General features: G+C 36.6%; 1 protein-coding gene across 21 annotated transcripts in view; it reads right to left on the bottom strand.

Annotated features, from left to right (window-relative positions):
* Positions 1-12051, bottom strand: part of itpr1b (inositol 1,4,5-trisphosphate receptor, type 1b) — a 163794-nt gene extending 151743 nt beyond the window's left edge. For all 21 annotated transcript variants that reach the window (XM_055183320.2, XM_055183318.2, XM_055183309.2 and 18 more), the window contains exons 1-3: positions 11869-12051; positions 9047-9160; positions 1011-1081 (exon numbers count right to left, since the gene is read on the bottom strand). In XM_055183320.2, the coding sequence (XP_055039295.2) occupies positions 1011-1081; positions 9047-9138 (163 nt within the window). In that variant the 5' untranslated portion in view covers positions 9139-9160; positions 11869-12051. The remainder of the gene's footprint in view (positions 1-1010; positions 1082-9046; positions 9161-11868) is intronic.
* Between the last annotated feature and the right edge of the window lie 9210 nt (positions 12052-21261).

Raw genomic sequence — 21261 nt, forward strand, 5'->3', positions numbered from 1 at the left:
TTCCTTAAAAAAAAAACTTTCTTGTTGACTAAACAAAGAAAGACATAAATAATTTAAGAAAGTTTTGCTTTTCTTATCCATCACAAAAAGTTTTTTTTAAATGCTTTGTAAAAGTTAATTTGCTTATTTGGCTTAATCAATACAGCATGATATAACACACTTGTATAGTTTTTTGAGGAAACACAATTGCAATGTGTAAATACTCATTGCAAAGTCAATGACACAATCGGTTATTTAATTAAGATGAGTTAAAAATCAACAAAATCCATCTCTGTTGGAAAAACATGAATCATTTACATTGCTGCAACTACGCACATGATTCCCAGCATGCTTTGCTCTCGTTTTAAGTTTAACCAACAATCTATTTCTGAATGTAATGAGATCTCAGTTTTAATCAACTAGACATAAACCAGCTAATCAACATCATCATGTTCACAACAGAAACTAAATTGAATAGGAAATAAACTCTTTTGGAAAGGATCCTGCATGGGCTCTATTATTACCCTTTCCCCAAGTTTCACAGATAAGGCTTAAGGCTAGTCCTAGACTAAGACACATGTTTGAGCTGTCTTTACTGAAAATAACTTGTACTGACAGATCTTAAAATATGCCAGTGACACTGATATATATCAGGATACACACCAATATCGTCTTTTTCTGAAGTATGTTTTTAAAAGATGCCTAGTCCTGGCTTTAGCTAAAGCCTTGTCTGTGAAACCTGGCCTTTATCTATATACACAAAGACAGTTATCGCAAGGCTCTAGTTGCATATCTGACATGCACATCTTCTCAAAAACATTCATAATATTTCATATAAAGAGTTTTCTAGAGTAGTTGGGACAGTATATCAATGCAACATCACTGCAATCACTTACACCATAACAACACAGTCCAAGCTCACATGCTTAAGAATTTAATCATGCAGTAAAACAGATCAAATGTTTCTAGAACACTTTCACAAAAACACCTTAAACTAGTTATTGCACATTTACAGATAAATATAGCTCTACCTCGAAACTTTTTGGGAGGGTTGTTGAGGTCCCCGGACTCTGGCTGCACCACACACCGATCATCCACCAGACTGTATAGGTGAAAAACAGAAATAAGAGACAAATTATATACAGCCATCACACACAATTTACACATTTAACCACATTTTATGGAAGGAGTAATATCAGAATTCTGCAGAACGGATATAAATGTCATAAAATACCTTGAATACCATGAAACAGAGAAAGTTTTTCACATCAACTGTCCTCTTAAAGGCTTATCTGCTTGAAGCCAAAATTTTGACATAGCAAATGTCAAATTTAAAATGCTCACTTCTAATAAAAATGCAATGACAGCAATATTTTCTAAAATGCCAAAATGTATGTGGTAAAACACAGTAGGGTGGTCAAGGGTACCAAATGAATATTATTTTTCAATTTTTAACTCATTTAGGCCCTTGGGGATGTCGTACTGCCTTCGGTAATGCCCATAGGAGTGCATGCATTAGCCACCCACTGAGACCTCACTGAGGCTTTTAACTACATTACCACTATAGTGGGCTTAAAAGGCATTAAATCATCATTAGTAACATTATTACTAGCAAATGAATCATGATTATCAACTTTGCAGCTCATTTTGAAAGGAAATATCCAATAAAATCTTACTGGCTGTGGTCACACTCTTATTATATTGTTGGTGGCTTCAAAACATAGTAAGCAGCAGACCTAGAAAGCATTTCTAGGCATCATAGGCTGGTTAAAATTAAATGAAAACTGCAATTTAAAAAGACAGTCCACTTTTCTTGAAAATAGGCTTATTTTTCTGCTGCCCTTGAGAGAAACATTTGATTTTTACAGTTTTGAAATCCATTCAGCTGATCTCAGAGTCTGGCGGTACTACTTTTAGCATAGCTTAGCACAATCTATTGAATCCAATTAGACAATTAGTAGGCTATCTCGCTCAAAAATGACCAACGAGTTGAAAAATCACCAAAGGGACTATTTTTGGGCGCTGCATAATATCATTGCGTCTGCTGCAGCCATGGCACGGCAGCAAAGGAGTATAGTTCAGAATATAGTGAGAGTATAGTCCCTAGTCATATCGGCGTAGAAAATCACAACTTTTAATTTTCCGTCTGTCTTAGTGCACGATGTAACTACAGAAGAGTCAAGTTTTAAATAGGAAAAATATCAAAACTAATGGTCTAATCAGATTCAATGGATTATGCTAAGCTATGCTAAAGTGGTACCGCCAGATCCAGAGATCAGCTGAATGGATTCCAAAACGGTAAAAATCAATGTTTAACTCTAGGGGAGCTGGAAAATTTTCAAAAAAGTGGAGTGTCCCTTTAAAGGATAATGATATATGTGGGTGATTCTCACGAAACCATTGAAACATTGAATGTGTGATTTCAACATAAGAATTTATAATTGTAAATTTTATCTAATTTTCTGCTGAAATTCTCATTACCGCAATGTGTCCGGCTGTGTTTGAACATGCGTTACATTGTAATTTAATCAAATTAACACAAAAATATTAAGAAAAAAAATAAATGGATGTTTTGCTAGAATACTTTAGATGACAGAAAAAATATTTACTGAATATTCATGTATAATAATAATGAAGAAAAATTAGGAAAATGATGTGTCCATGCCTGATGTTCTCATCCTCCGCAACACTTTTTGAGAACAGTTTAAGCACACATACAGAATTTTAATAAAGTTTGATTTTGAGTGACCAAGCACATGGACCAGTTACTTCAAGATGGCTACCAGGTAAGATCATTTTTTTAGAGTTAATTTGAAATATTGTCTTGTCAGAATGCTTACACGACATTTTGATCATCATTACCGCAACAGACGCTTATTAAATGTTAATTTAATTAATAAAAGCATAATACTTTGATTTTAAATGCATGTGCAGAATCTCCAAATTATGTTCTTTCAGGTTTGTCATGTCATTTTGAAAATATGTCAGTGTTGATGTTTTCTGACTGTTGCGGTAATGAGATTTTTTAGGACTAATTTTTTAAATTATGTTACAAAAAGTGTTAAATATTAAGTAAAAGTTTTTCAATTAATGTTCCCATTTACTCCAGACTTTGTTTTTCAATGTCTGGTGGGAAAAAAAGTAAATTTAAGCAATTTTTACATTTTCATGCTTGACATTTTTAAAACCAAGTTTTCGTGAGAATCACCCATGTACGCATTTGGTAGAAGTTTTTTTTATCAAAAATGACTTTTGTGTTCCCTGGGAATCAAAGCCCTGATCTTTGTTTCGACCTAAGGTTGGGTAATCAATACTGTATCACATTCTCCAGAGACTAATGGTCTTGACTGTCCCTGTCAAACAAACACCCGGCCTGCCAGTTCCCGTTACACACGTCGAGTCCTCCTCTCTGGTTCTCGGTGCCCAGCTGCAGACCAGGTGGCTCATTATCTTATCTGTGATGAGGTCGCAGTGTGGCACAAAGACAAACACACTAGATGCCGCGTACGTTAGAGTGGCTAAATATAGCCGTGGCTCATGAGGATGCGCGCACGTCGGAGGCTGAGAAAAAGTGATTACAAGGCAAAATGAGATCTATTCATGTTTTGTACTTTAAAGCTGCATTCATGCTTTTGTTGCCATGGACGGGTGACGGAGCAGTGATGCGCATGCCGTGTAGAAATTGAAATATTGCACATGCCAAAAGAAGGCTGATTTCCAGGAGGTGGCAGAGTTTGATTAAAAGAAACGCAGCATAATCTCATTTCCAGGGGAAGGACATGAGGAGGGCAGAGATCAGACGTTGATCCACTATAGCAAAAAGCAGTACCGTGAAAGAGAACAGGTATAACTGAATAGTGTTCTTCAAATGGTAGAGCAAGGTAATGGGTTCGATCTCAGGGAACACATATACTGATACAAAGTTATGCAGTAGACTGAATGCACTGTACGTTACTTTGTATATAAGCATCTGTCAAATGCATAAATTAATGATGTGCATTTTCGAGGCATTTAAGTATGTAGGATAAATACATTTACTTCATAGAAAGATACTATAGTCACCATCCCTCTAATACAGTGTTTCCCAATCCTGATCCTCACGCACCCCTTCCCAGAATGTTCTAGATGTCTCCTTATTTACAGTTTTTCTCCATTGGTTTGGCTCATTTCTTGAAACAGAAATTACATTCTCAAAACTCCAAGATCATTTGGCAAAAAGTCTTACAGTTCAGCACAACACTATAGCTCACTTGCAAAAGCTCATATCTCTCCCAAAACTGTTCAGTCATGCTTCGAAACTAAATTCCTTTCCCATATAAAGAGTCAGTGCCACAGAAATGGCCTTCTCAATTGCTTTGGCTCATTTCTTAAAACAGACCAGACGTTCTCAACACTTGGTGCTTTTGCCAAAATAACGTGGATGGTTCGGCACAACATCATGGTTCACCTGCAAAAGCGCATACCTCTCCCAAAACAGTTCACTTGTGTGTCAAAAAAAAAATTCTTTCTCATTTAAACATTCAGTGCCCCCAAAATGTTTTGTCCTTTTGGCATTGCACTGCAAGTCAAAATGTTTAGATGTTTTGTCACTATGGCAGAGGACCATAATGTCCACCTTTCAGTATTAGCCCAGTTCTTCATTGACAATGGTTACTGTACTGTTTTTTGTCTAGCTAACAAAATACAAGTGTGTATGAAAAAAAAGAAATAGGATTTTAGGGTAAGAGTAGCCTCCAAGGTTTGACATCACACATTGCACTCATACCGCCAAGGAAATTGTAACCATTATCATTCACACACATAAAGTAACTTCCATACATCAGAGTAAAAAAATTATACAGCATAATATGCTGTAATATAAACAATGAAGATTATATGTAAGATGGGGTGGCACGGTGCACAAAGCCCACGGTTCGGTTCGTATCACGGTTTTAGGGTTGCGGTTTTCGATTCTGTACGGTTCTTGTTGTTGTTTTTTCTTTTCATCGTTAACACTCCAAAAAATTTACTTCAGCATATGATATATAGCTTAATTGTCCACAATTTAGGATACCATATTAACAAAATTGTAATATGTATGTAATCATGCACAAACTGAATTTGACTTGACTTTAAGCACATTATTGGGACCATCTCTGAGAAAAGCTAGGTGAGATTTTGATACAGCAAGAGAGAAGACATTGATGACATGCTTTTCATTTACTTGGCAAAAAAGGAGAATGTGAATTGCTATCTTTACAGAAACGTATGTGCCTTTTTAGCACACAAAGATTTACGGTAACTTTTATCAAACTGCCAACTTCAGTGTAGCTTTACTCGACGTGTCCACAACGCGTCAACGCAGAGTGGGCAGTAGTGTGCGTTCGATTCATGGGACCCTATTTCGCTTGCCGCTGTGCACGTCAAATTTTGGAGCTTTGTGCGCGGCTTCGCAACCCAAGAAACAAAGAGTTCCAGGCGAATCTAGCCGAGCATGACGTCTCATCACGCCGGCACCCAGTCTGTACGTCGAGTATAAACACCTCCCCAAATGGAGGCTCGCGCTGTGGAGGCAGACGAAAGTATACAAGGCTTCAGGTAACATACGGGCACGAGGCTACATTGCGCATGCGTCGAACCGTGTCACACACGCTCCGAACCGAGAAAAGCTAACCGAACGGTTCAAATGTTTTTTCATGTACCGTGCCACCCCTAATGCAGCAGTTGTTCACTGGTTGCTGTCCTCACCCTCCCTCAGAATTCTCGGCCAAATCACAGCGTATATTCTCCCTTGCGAAGGGAAGAAACGGCGTGCATGTCGCAACCATCACCTACACTGATCTCCTGTAATATGCTTAAACACAGCCTTCATTGAGCAGCAGGGACTTCTGATCTTGAGCCTGAGGCTCATACACTGTCCACCCTCAAGAGGAGAAAAACTCGTCAATAGAAATGAGGAAAGGAGAATAAAATGGTAGGAACACCATGACCATGCTTGGATGAGTATTGAACCAGGCCCTGATGAGCGGGCCACGGTGGAAATTCACATTGTCCCATACAATGACATATTGTGGTAGGTGAGGCCCTATGAGACCTTTCTTATTTTAGGGATCAAATCAAAATGAAGGCGATCCAAGAAGATAAGGAGCTTCTGTGTATTGTATGGGCCAAGACTGGGGAATGTGAGTGGCCAGACCATTCTCAGATATATTGCCCCCTCACTGGCCTGAGACATCCACCGTGGCCCTGTGGCCAATAATATTACAGACACATTTTCGGCCCTTGGCCAGGTTGAAGCCAGATTCATCCACAAACATGAGGATGTGAGGGGTCTCGTTTCCTTCCAATGCCATTATTCTCCACAAAAGCGTAAACTCCTTCTTCATTAGTCAAGTTCTAGTTTCACCTGACTGTCAATTGCTGTAATAAATGTATCAAATGTTCAAAGGGTTCATATATCAGACATGAAAACAGGTCAGGGGTGAAAAAGGTGAGAAGAGTGCTTGTGGGGCGACGTGGCCTCCGATGGGGCCATGAGGTGGGGGGACAACTTTATTGTATTTTTCAAATAGCTGTGCAAAAGTATATAGTGCTGTCTTGAGCATTTTCAGGTAGTGTCACCAAGATCTGACTTTTTTGCATTGGAAAACATTTATAGAGTAAACTGTCATAATGAATACATGACAAAGCCATTTGGCTATCTTGTTCATTTATAATGGTGTCAGGACTTTTCATCTTGATGACACTGACACTTTCACTGACATGAATACTTGCTTTTGAGGAATGACCTATCCATTTTATGCAAGTGACACGCTTTTGCAGGTTATCAACTAGGTTTTGAAGTTTGTACTAATTGTTTTGAGAACTGCATTAACTGTAAATAGTAATGTGAAAAATGCACCAAAGCGACTGAGAAAAACTGTAATCATTTGCAAAGATGTACTGAGACATTGAGACATTTACTTATGAAATGAATGAGAAATTCAATTCTGTTTTGAACAATTGCCAAGTGGTTTGGAGGTTTGTCCATGTTGTTTTGAGAATTTCATTTCAGTTTCAAAAAATGAGCCAAACCAATGGAGAAAAACTGTAAAAGAATTCATTTTTTCAGCTTGTTAGTGAGACATGCCCTGCGCCCCAATTTTCATACTATCAGTACTAAATAGTAGCTGAAATTAGATTTAGGATGTCCAATCGAAAACTCCCTTTTAGCGATGAAAAACTTCCACAGGTTGAGAATCAGGAACACCATAACAGTTTTTTTCCAGACTTGCGGTTTGTAGCGGCACATTCGCGACGCACACCTCCGCATATATGCTTAAATGCAACTTAAATGAGGCTCAGCGGAGCGCGTCCACCAACCCACGGGTGTTTGTACAAAAACTGTCATGTGAGACAGAGATAGTGATACACGCGATGTGCAAACATCTCTTTGTGGAGGTCAATTTTAATTTTGTGGCAAACTGAGAAATACATGAATGTAAGGTGATGTATAGCATTCCAACACTTGTATGATGTCACAGCAGTAGGCAGCGCTAATATATCAACACGCCCATAATCCATACAACTGCAAAGTGTTACTAAACTCGATGGAAAAGCTAACCAAGCCAAAGTGAGATGACCCGACCTAAACCGTGAGGTACTATGCAATGGAAAAGCGCCATAATACATGTACATGTTTATTAACTCTTTCCCCGCCAGCGTTTTTAAAAAAAGTTGCCAGCCAGCGCCAGCAATTTTTATGATTTTTACAAAAGTTTAATGCCTTCCAGAAAATGTTCTTCTTTAAATATAAAAACATACAATATATCAAATGAAAAAACAGACCATCTGCTTTCAAACAAAAAAAAAACGTTTCATCCTACCTTCTCTTTTTATCACCTCTCAAATATGGGCATGCTTCTTCAAAAACAAAAATTTTTGAGCAAAAAGCTGAGATAATTCCATTTTTGTGAAGGACTTTTGATAGAGATCAGATGCAGAGTGATCTTTAAAACATACACAGAGTTCTTTCTCATTCACATGTGGCGCTACTTCCGGGTTGTAAAAGTTGCGGAATTGCGGAAAGCCGGAAATTCTCGTCATTGGCAGGGAAGCGTTTTCTCTTCGAGATAACTCGTCAATGGCGGGGAAAGAGTTAAGTAAATATTTGCTAAATAAATCAAATGTATATAATAATTCCAGAATTCCAGAATTCTTCAATTATATCATATTTGGACACAGAAATGTCAGATCCCAATTACAAAACATCACCACACTTTTGAACCCATGTATGAGTTCGACCAAGCGTGCCGCACAAGCCCTGAAAAGTGAAGCCAAAACGTCTCGATCGCCCCCCAGTGACTGGTCCCAGTATAGGTCATAAACCCCGCCTCCCCTTGTTATTCAATGGGACTTGAGGCCAACTAAACAATTTAATTACACTTCAATTATGTTTTTTCCGAAGCTGGTTTCTGTCATTTACTGTAGTTTTTATCAATAATTTCAAGTATTTGTTTTTAAAATAAGTTTGTTTTAGTTAGTTATTTAACGCTATAAAACGGTGGTGTGATGTCATGAATGACATCTGTGATATGCTCATTCTGCCAAAGAGAGGGCGGGGCCTTGATTTCACGCCTTTACTTTCTGCTCACTACTGTGCAGGATTGGTCCCGAAATCGCTACTGAGCAGACTCAAGACCCAAAATGTCAGTGCCGTGTCGGGACACTAGCGGGTTCACTTTTGACCAATGGAAGAGCGCGAATGTGCGTTGTCCATCTTTTTTTACAGTCTATGATTACGACTAGGCGTCAGCTCTAGCAAAAGCATAATTTGATCAGAACGGACAAGATTAGTCAATACATGTCTGCATAATGCAAATTAAACTGCAGTACTCACATGTTTTACTGTGATTATAATTATTTAAAGTATGAGCATATCTGCATTAACATAATATGATGTAAACAAGGTCACTGAAATACTAAAGCATGACTTAACAATTATTCCCACTTCTGTTAATGTTCACATTTCAGAGAGTTGCACACTCACTCTTTTCTTCCTGTTGTATTTTGATCCTGTTCATCTACATAAAACAAAAAGTCATCTTACCCCAAAGTGCTGATAAATCCATTTGTGGACCCTTCCGCATACAGAGAGCAGATGTCCCCGATGTGGAGAAAACTGGACATTTTGTCCGACATTTTGCTCCAGTTTACGGTGTGCCTGCCGAAAAGATATGTAATGTATTAAAGTTCAATAAAAAACAGCATGAAACATCCATTTATCATTTACACACATTAAAATGTAGGTTTTCAACAGACAATAATAGCGTGTGACCATGAGGGCCATGGGGATGGACGCAAGAAATGAGAATTTGCCATTTTGAGATGCCCCAGTTTTTAGCACAGTCGTGGAATTCAAGGTCCTTCTGCTTTATGGGTGGATGATAGGGAACGCTCTGGAACATACAGATTTAATATGATCTGAAAAGGGAAATCTAAAATATGTTCAGCTTTTGTTAATTCTTTCTTCAACGTCCCTTCCACATATTTTAATGTAAATTTTAAAAAAAAATTCCATAAGTTAAAACATGTTTTTCTTCTTTTGAGAAATGTGGTTGCTTATTTTCATGCAGCCACAATGAGAACCAGATCGATTTAATTCGTTGAAAATAAACTAGACCAGTTTTGTTAACCAGAACAACAGGTTCATCAGAAGATCAAACTTACAATAATCAAACCCTCACGAGAACGCCAAAAATAGGCAAGACAAACAATGGGTTCACATCAGCTTGGTCTGGCCTTTCACAAAAAACTTGGATGTAGCACACAAGTTGAATATAACACTTAAATCATGCATTTAACTTCCCTTTTCAAGTTGTTAAGTGTCAATCATTCAGTCAGCACTGAAACAAACAAACAATATATTTTGGGTTGAAAATCACACGAGGGTGAATAAATATGACAAATGTGTCTTTTTTGGGTGAACTGATTTTAAGGTCCACGAGAAAAAGCAAATATAATTCAGGAATAGATGGATGCAAACTTCTACTTGATGAAGCAATCTGAAGACTTCAGTCCACTGAATGACATCAACACTGTATGCATCACATTATTATGCAGATCCCTTAGTGCACAGTCTAAAAACCCATAAACGTGCACTTCCCTCCGGAACACTAAGTCGATTTTGCAATTAGCCTACAGCTCAGTTAATGACAGAGACCAGAGAACATCAATAAGAAACAGTTCATAAGAGGTGTTAAATATACTGTTGACAATGTTGTTACAGTATGCCCCATTTTCTTAAAGGTGCAGTGTGTAATTTTTAGAAGGATCTTTTGGCAGAAATGAAAAATAATATACAAAACTATATTATCAGGGGTGTATAAAGAAATTTCATAATGAACCGTTATGTGTTTATTACCTTAGAATGAGACGTTTTTATCTACATACATGAGGGTCCCCATACATCGAAGTCGCCATTTTGTGCCACCATGTTTCTACAGAAGCCCAAACTTTTTTACTAAGTTGTCTCCGATGATGACATGGTTGTCCGATGGCGGCTACCGTAGCTTCTCTTTATGTTTCAAAAACGAGAGGTGAGCAGTGGACTGAGCCGTTGGTTGTAATTCGCAACCTCACCACTAGATGCCGCTAAAATTTACACAATGCACCTTTAAAGGGATAGTTCACCCAAAAATTAAAATTGTATCATTATTTACTCACCCTCATGATGTTACAAACCTGTATGATTTTTTTATTTTGACGACACACACAAAGTAAAATATTTTGAAAAATTATGGTAAGAACACAGCTGCTGTCACGATTGACTTCCATAGTAGAAAAAACACATAATATGGAAGTATTGTGATAAATGTTGAAGATATTTTTAATGGTAAGCACACAGTTGAGCATACCCATTGAATTCCATCATATTTGTTTTTCCTACTATGGGAGTCAATGGTTACAATCAGCTGTGTGCTTACCATCATTTATCAAAATATCTTCTTTTGTGTTCTTCAGAGAAAACAAATTTATACAGTTTTAGATCAACATTAGGATAAGTAAATGATTACAGAATTTTCATTTTTGGGTGAACTGTCCCTTTAACAAAGTTTAGAAGTATGCATGGTTTCCCGATATGAACACAAAGACATTTTGTGTCCACTTCAGGTAGACTTAGTAATGGTTACTTGCTGGTAAACACTCAACAACAACTGAATTTGAGGTAAAGAGTGTGTCTGTTTAAAATATACGACGAAATGTTAGTCAGGAATAGACTACATAAATATGCATTCTGTTATGGAAAGTAAATACAGTATGTAGCTGCACTGACAGATGTATGTGGGCTGGCTCTGAAACCCTCACATTCGCATCCATTATTTTATCTGTGGAGGCCGGACGTTTCTTAATCTTCTATATTTTTACCCAAATCTTCACTGTGTGAACAAAAATAAAGTTTTACAGACATATATACAGTCAAAACATCCACATTTACCTCATAAATACAATGAAATGAACGAGCGCTTATTCGACAGGTGCAATATCACAATTCAGTCAGTCTTAGCAATAAAACGAAGCCTAATTTTAACAAAACAACCAATATTTCATAAAACTGTATATGTCACCCAAAAGAAACAATTCTATGTTTTAGACCGATTAAAAATATGTATTTGGTATCAATCAATAAATCTCCTGTCAATAATGTGTGCGGTTCCACCTGCATTTATTATCATCAGCAGCAGCAGCAATTTCCGCGCCACTGTCACATTGAAACATTTTGAAATGGTTACAGTTGCCGCGGAAACATCAGTTTACGCATCGAACAGCTACAGTGATACACTGTAACAAACTTACATACTGATGATGCATCAGTCATACACACTGTAGACACTGTGGTACTGTAAAATTAAGAGTACACCTGAACTTTACCTTCTTCCGAAGGACCGTGTCGGGATTTAAACACTGGCGATGTGATTTCAGCGGCGAAACGGCACCAGCCGGGTTTCCACGAATAATTCCATGATGAACGACAAAGTCCCCAATTGAAAATCGCGGTGTCTCGTTGCCACTTGAATTTTGCACGCACTTGTCCGCTCTCTTACCACATCCACATGAGCTCTGAAGCTCCGCCCCCTTACGGACGCGAATCTCTATGATGGAATATGGGTAATGGAGTTCTGAATAGATAGATAGATAGATAGATAGATAGATAGATAGATAGATAGATAGATAGATAGATAGATAGATAGATAGATAGATAGATAGATAGATAGATAGATAGATAGATAGATAGATAGATAGATAGATAGATAGATAGATAGATAGATAGATAGATAGACTTGCATTGCGTGTATACAACTCATTGGGATGGGGGTCACATTCCAAGTATGGATTACCATACATTGGTCATTATGTCAATTTCACTTTTCACTTATTGAACAAAACCTAAAAACACAAATCTGATTCGGTTGAGCCACGCCATATACTAGCTATTAGATGCATACTTACCCATTTAAATCCAGTAAAACAGGTTTGCATGTTTAAATTGCACCAGGAAATCTGTGCAGCACGGAGTCAGTCGGGTTAAACTAATGGACTGATTCTACTTTTGCCCTTTATTTCTGGTTTTCTTGCATTTTTTTTAAGTGTGACCCATAAATCAAGTTGATGATCTACTTTCTACTTTTTTTGCATTTGGCCTACTAAAAACATTCCTCTTGTTCAGCAGTCATCAGAACTGGAACATATTTTTGATGTTATTTGGAGCTGGTTTTAAACAGTGTCCCCTTGGTAAATGGCTCTTTATTAAATATTCTGTGGGTTTCTCAAACTCACAAATACTGTTCAATATAGACTTTAAAAAAGTAAGCCTTGCTGACCCTGATTACTTCACTAATGTATAGTATTGGTCTTACTGATGCATGATTTGTCAATGATATTCCGCTGAAAAGAAAAATTGACTTTTTTTCTATTAGCAGTCATCACAAATCCCTCTTACTTATACATCTCACCTTTACTCACCTTGCTCCGTTCTATGTTTCCTGTAAATCAATTATTAAAGCACTCTGCTAGCAACACAAAGGTCAAGGGTTGAATCCCAAAGAACATATATTGATAAAAATGTATAGATGTAATTGAGTTTCTGCCAAACATGCTCTTTCAGAATTAAATTTACAAAGTTGTCACTGAGACTAATATGTACCATTTAGGTACAAAGGTTTAATTTTGAAAAGGTATACAATACACGGTAATACAATTTAATAAAAAATAATTTATACATTAACTAATATATTTATAATATTAAAAGTTGTATACTTAAACATTTAAAGCATAATGAACTAAACTTAAACAACAGTACATAGTATTTTACATTTATGCATTTAACAGCAGACAGTTTCTCCTATATGCAACTGGGGTATACATCTTTTAAAGGTGCAGTGTGTAAATTTTAGCAGCTGACCCCTCACTTTTGAAACGCATAGAGAAGCTACGGTAGCTGCCACCGAAAAAAACATGTCATCGTCGGAGACAACTTAGTAAAAAAGTTTGTCCGTTAAGGGCTTTTGTAGAAACATGGCATCACAAAATGGCGACTTCCACATAAGGGGACCCTCTGTGTATGTAGATAAAAACGTCTCATTCTAAGGTAATAAAAACATAACAGTTCATTATAAAAAGGTCTTTATACATCCCTGATAATATAGTTTTGTATATTATTTTGCATTTCTGTCAAGAGATCCTTCCAAAAATTACACACTGCACCTTTAAGTTTTTATTTGATATATGACCTTCCCCACTTATCTGATCTATGACTGAGCAACCATTATTGCAATCCTTTAAGTACACACCTGCAAACCCCTTTGACAGGGTGTGCTGTTAAAGTAAAAGCCATTTTACAAGAATGTCACCCCAAAAATGCACAGTTGCATAACTGATGGTTTAATATATCACCTATCAACCAATATACTTACTTACACACAGAAATTTATGTTGATGGTTAGTGACACACAGCTGCATACAGACACTAAACACAACAGATGCTCTTTGTCCTTGTCAGTCATATACTCAGGATGGGTAAGAGGGGCAATGAGCGTGGGTGGGCTGCGGTCACCATTATCATACAAAGTTGCATATCTTGCGTTCAGCTCTTACCTTATACACTACCTGCGTGTGTTTGTGTGGAGTGGATGAGAGCATCGGCTGAGCCTTTGACATGTAAATATCCGTAGCAACAGCTGCTTGTAAAGGGCCATACGGCTCATCTTTTGATGTTTTGGTGAATGCAATAGCTAAATAACAATACAATTTGACAGATGTCATTCTAGACATCCATTTAAAAATGTCCTATATGTATTATTTAGGTACAGATATGTATACATTTGGTATCAATATGTACCTCTGAGGTACTAATATGGGTGCAATGGTGTAGTTACTGCCCAGGGACAATTTCTTCTGACAGTTTAGCAGGTCTCCATTTGCTCTCAATGAATCTCACTGCTGTGTAGGAAACAATTGGGATATTAAAGATCTCAATGAAAAACTCGGTTGGCCTTCCAAACAAAGACTGGTTGTTTAAATATATAAATAAAATTCTGGCAACAAGGCAATAACAAAACTAGCCAATCAAGATGAAGCAGCCAATGTTTACCGTGGATGATGTGATTGACGCTTATAATGAACAGCACATTGAGGAAGCCTTAATTGAAAATACTTTTTCACCATGCTGACCCCTCTGATCACTGTCCTTCATGAATCTTAACAAATACGGGCAATAAGTGCTTGCAGACACTAGCCCAAAAGAAAAGTAATTTCTGAGGAAAAGCACATTGTTACATTTTGAAGGACACACATTTTTCTTTGTTGGAATAAAGTGTACCCATTAATTATTCACATCACAACAAAAAACCCAGACTGTGTATAAAAGGGTTAGTTTTTATCTGCATTTGAGTTAAGACTACAAGTGTAAGTTAATTAAACATGGCATTACAAGATTTCCATGGTTCCGAACAGTTAGTTTACAGCTGTACAAAGTCTTAGTGTTTAAGATAAATGTTTTAATATGGATTTTACATTACTAGTCTTAGTCTGGGTCTCAGATGTTTTAGTCTTGACTACAGGCATTAATGAACAAAATAGCAGAGAGTTGTAGCGATGTGTTTAGTTTCTTGGAACAGAGTGAGTCATTAACCCAAAACCAATAAAGATGCTTATTTATTTATTTGTTTATGACTCCACTGGTGTGAAAAGATCATCTAAACAACATAGCGACGTCACAACACCATCTGGAACCTGTCTGAAACATATGAAGTGTGAGACGACGTGTCATGAGCACATTCATGCTCACATGAATCAGATAGATGCACATAAATCAGATGCACAAGATTCAGATAGATACACATAAATCAGATTCACATGAATCATATAGATCAATATGAATCAGATGCACATGAATCAGATAGATGCACAAGAATCAGATAGATGCACATGAATCAGATAGATGCACATAAATCAGATTCACATGAATCATATAGATCAATATGAATCAGATGAATGCACATGAATCAGATGGATGTACATGAATCAGATAGATGCACAAGATTCAGATAGATGCACATGAATCAGATGCACAAAATTCAGATAGATACACATAAATCAGATACACATAAACCACATTCACATGAATCATATAGATCAATATGAATCAGATGCACATGAATCAGATGGATGCACTTGAATCAGATGGATGCACATGAATCAGATAGATGCACAAGATTCAGATAGATGCACATGAATCAGATAGATACACATAAATCAGATGCACATGAATCAAATAGATCAATATGAATCAGATGCACATGAATCATATAGATGCAAATTAATCAGATGCGCATGAATCAGATTGATGCACTTGAATCAGATGCACATAAACTAGATAGATGCACATGAGTCAAATTGATGCACTTGAATATGATCCACAAAAATCAAATAGATGCACACCAATCAGATTGATGCGCATGATTCAAATAGATGCACATAAATCAGATAGATGTACATCAATAAGAAAGATACATATGAATCAGATAGGTGTACATCAATCAGATAGATGCACATGAATCAGATTGATGCACATGACTGTATATGCACATGATTCAGATTGATGCATGTGAATTAGATAGATGCACAAAATTCAGACATATGCACATGAATCAGAGAGATGCACATGGATCAGATTGATGCACATGGATCAGATTGATGCACATAAATCAGATACTGTAGATGCACATGCTTCAGATAGATGGACATGATTCAGATAGATACACATAAATCAGATTCACATGAATCATATAGATCAATATGAATCAGATGGATGCACATGAATCAGATGGATGCACGTGAATCAGAGAGATGCACAAGATTCAGATAGATGCACATGAATCAGATGCACAAGATTCAGATAGATACAAATAAACCAGATTCACATGAATCATATAGATCAATATGAATCAGATGCACATGAATCAGATGGATGCACATGAATCAGATAGATGCACAAGATTCAGATAGATGCACATGAATCAGATAGATACACATAAATCAGATGCACATGAATTAAATAGATCAATATGAATCAGATGCACATGAATCATATAGATGCAAATTAATTAGATGCACATGAATCAGATTGATGCACTTGAATCAGATGCACATAAACCAGATAGATGCACATAAGTCAAATTGATGCACTTGAATATTATCCACATAAATCAGATAGATGCACACCAATCAGATTGATGCACATGATTCAGATTGATCCACACAAATCAGATGCACATGCTTCAGATAGATGGACATGATTCAGATAGATGCACATAAATCAGATAGATGCACATAAGTCAAATAGATGTACGTCAATCAGATTGATGCACATGAATCAGATTGATGCATATGACTGTAGATGCACATGATTCAGATATGATTCAGATTGATGTATATGAATTAGATAGATGCACAAAATTCAGACATATGCACATGAATCAGATAGATGCACATGGATCAGATGGATGCACATGAATCAGATACTGTAGATGCACATGCTTCAGATAGATGGACATGATTCAGATGCACATAAATCAGACAGATGCACATAAGTCAAATAGATGCACAAGATTCAGATAGATGCACATGATTCAGATAGTAGATGCACATAAATCAGATGCACATAAATCAGATTGATGCACATAAATCAGATAGATGCACAAGATTTAGACATAGGCACATTAATCAGATAAATGTACATGAATTAGATAGATGCGGATGAATAAGATTGATGCACATAAATCAGATAGATGACAGATGCACATAAATCAGATAGATGTACATCAATCAGATAGATGCACAGGAATCAGATATTGTATGCACATGCTTCCGATAGAAAGATATGATTCAAATGCACATAAATCAGATAGATGCACATGAATCAAAGCTGTGTCCTGCAGTAAGCACAGCTGCTTTTGCTGTTCCACTCTACAGGACAAAGTTCTTCCTCACTAAAAATAAAAGACAATTATACAGTGATAATGGCTCTAGTTTTCCCAAAGGAAATGGTCTGATTATACGAATGACAGCATTGCTAATTGGGTCTTGTGGCTTGCACCCTCACTACTTTATGAGAGTGAATTGATATTGATAAGCTACAGTAGTCTGTGTAAATTAGTCTTTATATACAAGTATGATATGGTTCTAAATTTTATTGAAACTGCTAATAAACACCACAATGTCAACTGCTCATGGTAACAAGTAAACGTATATACCAGACAAACTACTAATTCAAAATATACATGGTCTTGTCAAAATCTAAATTCTGTCCATTCTGGGCCTTCGTATCTGTGAATATAAGAAATCTGTATATTATGCTGAGATGTAAACCTTCAAACAAGACACAATCCATTTTAGTCTCACATTATTATTCATTTATTCACTCAATTTCCCCTTCCAGAAAAATTGCCTGTAATCTTGCACCAGGAGCTCTCACGCAACATAAACAACTGAGTTCAACGTCACTTTTATTTCACTACGGTTGACAGGAGCTCCAATCTTTAGGTTCAAGCTCTTAAAGTCGAGCAGCTTCATTAAGCCACAGTTAAGCAATGTGCAATTTGACTGTCAGTAATTGTAGCGTGGAGGACAGGCATGACTAATGAACCGAAACCACTCGCCTTTCTGTGTTTTTACAGAATCAGAGGATGTTAGGTTAAAAATGAGAAAAAAATAGTGAACAGATGTTTTTTTTACTTGTAGATAGATTTGATTATTTCAAACTTTGATAATTTGATCAGTGTAACAATCTGGCTTAATTTTGTTTGCTTTTTCTGTTCTTATGTATTATATTTGTGACCCTGTCTGTGAAATCCAGGTTAAAGTCTCATAATCTAATGATAAGATTAGTAGCATCAAAATTTTATTTCACTTATTGATTTCAATCTTTGACATGACCTACTCAGTCAATATTAAAGATATCAAGGTCTAAGAATGTTTGTTATGTAGGATGGTTTTAAAAAAAATGACTTTACAGACAGGATCCCATTTATTCTTCTTGGATCATAAACATCCAATCTTTTTGACATGTTCATAACTAATCAATCTTAGATCAGTTAGGTCTAAAATCAACTTAAATGGCTAGTTCACCCAAAAATACAAATTCTGCCATCATTCACTCATCCTCATTGTTTTAAACCTGTATAAGATTTTTTATTTTGTGGAATGCAAAGATATTGTGATAAATGATAGCAACCACACTACTTATGGTTCCAATTGACTTCCATATATATGCTTTTTTTCTATTATGGAAGTCAATGGAAATCATCAAATGTGTGGTAGGTTACATTCATGTATAAGAAATAAATGAATAATATGAATTTCATCCAAGAAGTTTTTTATATATGAACACACAGCACAGAAGTGGATACTATATATACAGTATCACTATCAATATCTGGGCCACAACATTTTTTCTTTCTCTGCCATGTTGCAGTGAAATTCTCCTGACGATGTTTCTATATATAAATATATAAGCCAACATGTTTTTAACATCAGTTGTACTGAACATCAGCAGTCTTGTGGGACAACCTTGTTTAATAAAATACTGTCCTACTTTCTCAAGAGGATCTGCGGCCAAAGAAAAAATGGCCACCTTACAAACAGAAATGCATACTGAAAAAATGATTCATACAATTTACAAATTTTTGTTTGAAGGTAAGTGGTTGCAATCAATTTATTTAAGCTAGATTTAAACAAAAGTTTTTTATTTTACTTTTCTAATTTATTTGTTTAAATGTAGCTTAAATAAATTGATTGCAACACTTACCTTAAAAAAATTTAGTAAATTTAATGAATCATTTTTTTCAGTGCGTTTTCTAATTTTTATACTTGCAAAAAATGTAAATTGCACATTATAATTTATTATCGCTTATACCATGGTGCTGTTGAATGCTATATTCTGCTTGGCTGACAAATGTTCAATGGTTGTTGATTATTTTAGTGAAATACTTGACTCTGCCCCTTTAAATTATCTGCTTCACGTCATACCACATTACCACCTTGGGTGTGCATTATTTTCAAATAATTAAATGACCAGTTGTCAATTATTCCTTACCCATGGCGGTCGGTAGGCCTACTTCCTTTTTCGAGGGCGCTGAATGCGAAGTTCGTCACAACATGTAGCCCGACATGTGTGTGGGTCCTTATTTCTTGTGAGATCCTGTGTGCATCACGTGCCTTGTCAAAATAAGTGCCTGCCGTAGATGCGTAGACGGGTTTTTGATAAAAGAGACGCTCACGTTTGCCAGATACTTGCATAATCTCATGCAAAATCAGAGTTTACTGTTAAGGGAGTGTCTTGCGTGTATTTTGTGAACGTGAGCGTCTCTTTTTATCATAAACGGTTCTGACGCGTGTGCAATAGGCACTTATTTTGACAAAACACGTGATGCACATGGTTCATATGATGCAACAAACACATATTTTGAAAAGGCAAGCAACACACATGACACTTATTTTTAATTTGCACCCCTCGGATGAGCAGTCATGAGCCGCCACTGTTCCTTACTTAATTCCATTTCAGCATCTAAAGCTACAGTTGCGATCAAAAGTTTACATACACCTTGCAGAATTTGAAAAATGCAGAAAATTTTGTTAAAAGAGGAATTTAACTAAAACTAAGATTTGTTTTAAACAACAGAATTTCAAAAAATAACCCATTTCAAAAGTTTACACTGTTTCTTAATACTGCACCAGGACAATCAATGATAGTTTATGTTTTGTGATAGTTGTTTGTGTTTCTAGTTTGTACTGAGCAATTCACTTATCTTCAGAAAAATCCTCCATGTTCTGCAGAATCTTCGCTTTTCAGCATCTTTGAACCCTGTTCAATGAAGCAACAACTAAACCTCACCACAAATGACAGTTTTGGAGCCACCAGTGAGATCTTCATGTCTCTGCCCGTATTTCTGTTTCTCTAAAGAGAGGAAAGCTGACGGACTTCACTCTTTAACAACCGTTGCTAAACACTACAGCCTACACGCACCGTCCGGTCGATATCACACATTCGGTTGCCATAGAGATGTACTCACTTGCCAAACCCAATGAGTCATGAGACAAACACAGGATTCTGAGTTTACCATGGTCCTCACATTATCAGTGATGTGAGCTGAAGAAAACATCAACATAGCTACAACAATACTACAATAATAGTGTGAAATGAACCTTTGGACTTAAAGGGTTCATATTAGTACCGCAAAGATACAAATGGTTACCAAAGAGTGCATATTATTCTGCATTTACATTGCATGTTTGAAGTGACTCAATATGATTTTTCCCCTTATGTGCCACAGATCGGATATGACCCATGAATGTGTAATCAGAAAAAAGTGCAAAGATTTCCGATATTTTCAGATCGGTTTTAGGCCTCATTCATATGTGGAAATAAATCTGAATCGGACACATGCATTCACGGACTCTGCTATGGACAGATCTGATTTTAAATGAAAGTAAAAAAATATCAAATCAGGGTTCCCACACCTTAGTTAACTTCAAATTCAAGGACCTTTCAAGGAATTTTCCAGGTCCAATACCCTCAAATTGAAGGACTAAATGTGGGGACACATTTCAAGTGAGAGCAAGGTTACATCGTGTTACATTTTAAGATACATTGTTACAGTTCCCTTTTGAGGGAACTTGCGCTGCATCACTGCGGTGACACTTCGGGGACGCCTACAGGTGCGTTTGAATGTGTATATCAAATTCAACCAATGGTGAGGCTTAATG

The sequence above is a fragment of the Misgurnus anguillicaudatus genome, chromosome 14 (genome assembly GCF_027580225.2).
Source record: "Misgurnus anguillicaudatus chromosome 14, ASM2758022v2, whole genome shotgun sequence".
Taxonomy (NCBI): Eukaryota; Metazoa; Chordata; class Actinopteri; order Cypriniformes; family Cobitidae; genus Misgurnus; species Misgurnus anguillicaudatus.